Source organism: Hypanus sabinus, chromosome 9, assembly GCF_030144855.1.
Source record: "Hypanus sabinus isolate sHypSab1 chromosome 9, sHypSab1.hap1, whole genome shotgun sequence".
Lineage (NCBI taxonomy): Eukaryota > Metazoa > Chordata > Chondrichthyes > Myliobatiformes > Dasyatidae > Hypanus > Hypanus sabinus.
The window spans coordinates 11,308,657-11,314,656 of NC_082714.1; the positions used below are offsets into that span (position 1 = coordinate 11,308,657).

Here is a 6,000-nt window from a genome sequence, read left to right on the forward strand (position 1 = left end):
TGGGGATGTGGAAACTGCTGTCTAAATGGATGATAGCTGCAGAGACCATCTCTGTATTTTAGCAGTGTTTGGATATGGACTTTAAGAGCTATGACCAGCAAAATTACTGACCAAACTCGGGATACTGGGATTGGGTGGAGTGGCTCTCTTTTGATTGGCACACTCTCAACAAGATCATAAGACATAGGAGCAGAATTAGGCCCATTGAGTCTACTCTTCCATCATTGCTGACACATTATCTCTCACAACTCCATTCTCCTGCCTTCTCCCCTTGGCCTTTGACATTCTTAACAAATCAAGAACCTAAAATCCTCTGCTTTAAATATACCCAACAACTTGGCCTCCATCGCCGTCTATAGTGATGAATTCCAATGATTCACCACCCTCTAGCTAAAGAAATTTCTCCTTCTGAGTCCTAAGCTTGTTAAGATTCTCTCAAACAATCTGGTCGCTGCCCCACACGAGTCCCTCCCACCCAATTCATGGAGTCAGACAAATTCCAGCATGGAAGGTGGCCAGTTCGGCCCATCAAGATCATACTGGTTTAACCCATGAGCAGTGCAGCTCATCCCATTCTCCTGCCTTTTCTTGCGAGTATTTGTGCAGCTTCCTTCTGAATGGCAAAATTGAAACTGCCTTCTCCACCACACACCTTGGCCATTCAACCCATCAAGTCTGCTCCACCTATCTGTGGTGGCTCATTGAACATCTCTCTCAACCCCATTCTCTGCCTCCTTCTCATAACCATTGACATTCTTAATAATTAAGAACCTTTCAACTTCTGCTTTAAATATATTCAATGATTTGGCCCTTACAGCCATCTGCAGAGGTGAATTCTACAGTTTCACAACCCCCTGGATAAAGAAATTTCATCTCATCTCTGTTCAAAAGGGGTGTCCTTCTATTCTGAGGCTATGCCCTCTGGTTCTAGACTCCCCCACTATTTAGAAATATGCTCTCCAAATCCACTCTATCTAGAACTTCCAATATTTGATAAGTTTCAATGAGATCCCACCCCCCCAAACTTCTAAGCTCCACCAAGTACAGGCCCAGAGCCATCAAAAGCTGTTCATACATTAATCCCTTCATTCCTGGGATTGCTTTTTTAAACCTCCTCTGGACCCTCTCCAATTCTAAGTGTTCCACCATTTCTCACAAAGTCAGTGTTTTGGGCGGGACCCTTCATTGGGACTGAAATATAGGATGGAGATATGTATAACGAGGTGAAGGTTAGAGGCAAGTTATGGATGAATCTGGGGGAGGAGGGTGACTGAGAATGCTGGGAGGTGACAGGTGGATGCAACTGTATGAAGACAATGGAGAGGAAACTGGAGTGTGGAATCAAGTGAGGGGGGTTGACAGGGCAGATGGGAGCATCAGAGAGGGGAACCACTGGGGAGGGGTGCATGGCTGATAGGCAGAGGAGGGAAAAGAAATGGGTGGGGGGGGATTGGGGAGGGTGTCAGAAGAGCCGGGTAGATCAGGAAGAGCCTGGGACAGAGCAGATTACTGGAAGTTGAAGAATTAAGTTGGTACAGTCAGATTGAATACTACCCTGGTAGGATTATGATGCACTGTTCCTCTGGTAATACAGTCACAAGTCCACCCTATCATCACATACTCTGAGTAGTTGAAGCATCGTCCTTGCAGTCACCTTGCTGAGCTATGTCACCAACTTGTCTTATACACTGAATGGCCGCTCTATTATGTATCTCCTGTACCTAATAAAGTGGCCACCTAGTGCATGTTTATGGTCTTCTGCTGCTGTAGCCCATCCATTTCAAAGGTCGATAGGTTGTGCATTCAGAGATGCTTTTCTGAACACTGCTGTTGTAACACGTGGTTATTTGAGTTACTGTTGTCTTCCTGTCAGTTTGAACCATTCTCCTCTGACCTCTCTCATTAACAAGGCATTTTCACTCACTAGATCCTGTTTTTTGTTTCTCACACCATTCTCTGTAAACTCTAGAGACTGTTGTGCGTGAAAGCCCCAGGAGATCAACAGTTTCTGAAACACTCAAGCCACACCGGTTGGCACCATTATTCATTCCATGGCCAAAGTCACTTAGATCACATTTTTTCCCTATTCTGATGTTTGGTCTGAACAATCACGACCACGTCAGCATGTTTTTTTTGCGTTGAGTGGCTGCCACGCAACTGGCTGATTAAATATATACATTAATGAGTAGGTGTACCTAATAAAATGTCCACTGAGTGTATAACACGACTCAACCTTCTTTCCTGTTACTGATGGATTTTTTTTGTTTTATTTTCATTCTTGTAGGTGAAAGGAGACATGGACAGTGATCCATTTGTAGAGAGTGGATTGAATTTGAGTCCCACAGCGGCGGAAACCCGAGAGAAGATGCAGGCTAACCGCAAGAACAAGAGGGCACCTCAGATGGATTGGAACAAGAAGCATGAAATCTTCAGCAACTTTTAACGGACTGTCCCGTTGAACTCTTCACTGAGCCTGACCTTTGGCATCTTCAGTTAATTAATCTTCACTTATCTACTTGCTGTCATGGCAGAGTAAAAAAAAAAATCGCCTGTTAACGTGATTGTTAGAAGACCGTGACCAAAGCTTTCCTTTCTTTTTTCAAGCTAGCTACTTGCTTTTAGCTTAGTATATACCTTGAACAGATCTACGGTGGTGTGGTTCTAACCCTGCTCGTGATCTGACGTATGTCTTTCACCGACTGGTTTCCCATTTGTGCTTGTGACCCAAATTTTTTATACTCCAAATGGGCTAGAATGATTGGGGCCACAGTCATTTTGTGAAGCAGAATTAGTCTTTTATGCTATCCCCTGTGCAAAGTTCTTGTTTGATGTCATTAACCTGCAGGCGATAAAACCACTCACTAAAGTCGTCTGTGACTACTTCTTCAGTGTTTTCAGAGCTGCCTGGCTAGAAATGTCTCTCCATACCTGGTCTTTTATATTGTCACAGTTCCATTTCACCGGACAGTGGTTTAATTGCAAAGTCTTACTAAGTTTAATGACAACTTAGATAACGTGAGATTGGTGGAAGGAGAGATGAGCGTTCCTAAGCATTACAGCCTTAATGTAATACACTATATAAAGGGACCAGATTACTGCGCATAAGACATGTATTAACTCTTTTTGTATGCTAACTGCTGTTTTAAGCAGCACTGAAAATATTTTTTACATTTTTCCCTTCAGAATATTTTCATGAGGTTTTTAATTGATAGTAATCCGTTATGAAGTGAACTGTGTTATTTCAAGGGAGTGCACATTAGGGAGTCTATGGAGATGAAATATTGGCAGAGTACCATTTCAGATTTGTAACATGCATTTAATTCTTTCAGTCATTATCTCATAATCGACAGACACATTTCATAATGAATCGGGATCATTAGAAAATTCAGAAATATGCTTAATTTGACCACACTTTAATTGAACGTAGTAACTCAAATTGTAAAGTCATTGGTACTAACTAGATATAACATTCATGGATGTGCAAGCTGCTCCCTATTGAATAGAATAGTGACATTTATTTTCGCTGTATTCTAAGAATCCCTGTGGGTCTGTGGTCATTTGAGATGGGTAGAATGTAGAGGGAAAAAACAAGTTTGGGGTCGATGATGATGGATTTGCTGCAATTGTTGAAAATTGTAAAGAGAATAGTTTTGGTAAGAGAGAGGATACTTTAGCGACTAACCAGCACCTGCTTTCTGGTAATTTCTAATGATCCATGTTTAAATTTCATTAACTTTATTCTGTGCCTGTACATTTCTGCTGAAAATGAGTCTCTTTTGCAGCAGTCTGCATCATCTGGACTAACAATTTCTCACTGTTTCAGAGCTTCATTCTTAATTTTTGTCTTTTATCCAATCCCAAGCCGATATTTTGAACCCAAGGTGGACAGACTTGGGTGCCACTTTAGGAATAGTATGTATGCGCTCCTGCTATTGATTACCGAGAAACATTTCACAAGAGGCTTGGGTAATCAAGTTTAATGTGACCTTTGATATTTCATGCTGGAAAAAAGTGAAAGAACTTTCAAAAGCTCTTTTGACAAATTGGTGGGGATACTCGGCAGGACAGAAACAGTTAAATTCCCGGTCAATAATCTTTCATCTGAACCTCTCTGATAAGCTAACCCTGACGTATCAACTCTATCTCTCCACAGATGATGCTGACTGATTGAGTATTCACAGTTATTTTTTTGTGTATTTTCTATTTTGAGAATCTGCTAGTTTTTTTTTATTATTTGCTTTAGTTTTAATACTTATTTGAAAATACTGAAAATCCACTCCTGGAAAGTACAGCAGGTTAGGGAAGGGTGGAGAATTGAGGAGAGTGGTGGTGTTGAAATGTTTAAATTGATGTCTCAGCCAACTCTGCTGAATTATCTTTGCTTCATTGCTGAATACTTTGCAGTTAATAATACGAGTCGGACATCTATTTAAATGAAGTTAGTACAAACACGCAGACTTCTGATTCCATTGATTTGTGCCCTCATTATGCCTTAGTTTGGAAAACTCAAATAAGCACATTTCCGTAACTTGTATTATAGACTGTGCTATGTGCATACTGTATATGGTTAATAAATATATTTCAGCATGACAGAGCTTTTGATTCATTGAACCATAGTCCTTTTTAATTGTCCGTTGTCAAGGGGGGAGGGAGGCATGGCATGGCAGTATACACAGAGTATAAATTCTTCAAAGTGCCAGCAATCACCGTTCAGGGGTTAATTCCCGCCGCTGTCTGTGAGGAGTTTGTACATCCTCCATGTGAACATGTGGGATTCCCTCCACATTCCAAAGGTAGAGGAATTCTGTGGAAGTGTTAGATGCAGGTCCAATTGCAATGTTTAAGAGAAGTTTGGATAGGTGCGTGGATGAGAGCGGTATGGAAGGCCATGGTATGGGTGCAGTTAGGTGGGACTAGGCAGAAGACCAGGCCAGGATGGATTAGATGGGCTGAATGGCCTGTTTCTGTACATACAGGTGAGTGTTAGTAAGTTGTGGGCATTTCATGTTGGCGACAATTGTGAGCTGTCCCCAGCACATCCTTGGACAGTGTTGACGGTTGACAGAAGCAATGGACTTCATTGTGTGTTTCGATGCATGTGTGTCAAATAAAACTCATCCTTCACCTTAAGCTACCCGAGTTAAAGCTGCCAATCACTCTGATAGGTTTTGAACCCACAGTGCATCAGCAAGTTAACCTCTGTGGAGAAGAAGGAGACACTGAAAGGGAAGTTTTGGGATGTAATTCCAGTGTTTAGGACTAAAGGCATGGCTGACAACAAACCAACCTGTTGAGGAGGCCAAGATGTGAGTGCAGTGAGGATCTCTGAGGGTTCCATTCAAGAACTCTACAGACCATATGTCCTCAGTACTATTTTATCACTTATTGACTTTTTTTTTTATCTATTATTGGCACAATGTACCCTCTTCTGCACACTGGATATTTGCCAGCCTTTGTTATGTATAACTTTTCAAAAGCTCTATTGTATTTCTTTCTTTTGTTCATTTGTTGCTGCCCGTTATGCTGCTGGTGCTTAGGGCAGCAATGAAGGTCCTCCATCTCTATCTGTCCTTGGCCAATACCATCTCACACACACATAGAAGGACCTTTCATTGCAGTTTCCACAGCAAGTTTTTTTCGACCAGTCAGGGTTGTTAGCCCTGAGCTGAAGCCCCAAAACTGGAGGACCAATGGACCTCCTAGTATGGCCTCTACCCTTTGACCTGTTTAGCATGGATGACCCTACCAAGAATCAGAGCGCAAGGCCCTGACTCCAGCTCACATAGCTCTCCAAGTCATGGAATCACGCAAGCCTCCACACCTCTTGGAGGACTATATTTCTTTATTTTTTCTATAAATGCCTGGAAGAAAATGAATTTAATGTGCTGATATAAACTCAGTGGCCACTTTATTAGGTGTAGGAGGTACCTAATAAAGTGGCCACCGAGTCTATCTTTGTGGTCTTCTGCTTCAAGTTTCAATGTTCTGTGCTTTTAGAGA

At 41.9% G+C, this 6,000-nt stretch overlaps 1 protein-coding gene across 1 annotated transcript in view; it reads left to right on the forward strand.

Annotated features, from left to right (window-relative positions):
• Positions 1 to 4,590, forward strand: part of LOC132399089 (Na(+)/H(+) exchange regulatory cofactor NHE-RF2) — a 163,136-nt gene extending 158,546 nt beyond the window's left edge. Inside the window, exon 6 of the mRNA XM_059979044.1 lies at positions 2,285 to 4,590. Coding sequence (XP_059835027.1) covers positions 2,285 to 2,443 — 159 coding nt within the window. The 3' untranslated portion in view covers positions 2,444 to 4,590. The remainder of the gene's footprint in view (positions 1 to 2,284) is intronic.
• The last annotated feature ends 1,410 nt before the right edge of the window (positions 4,591 to 6,000 follow it).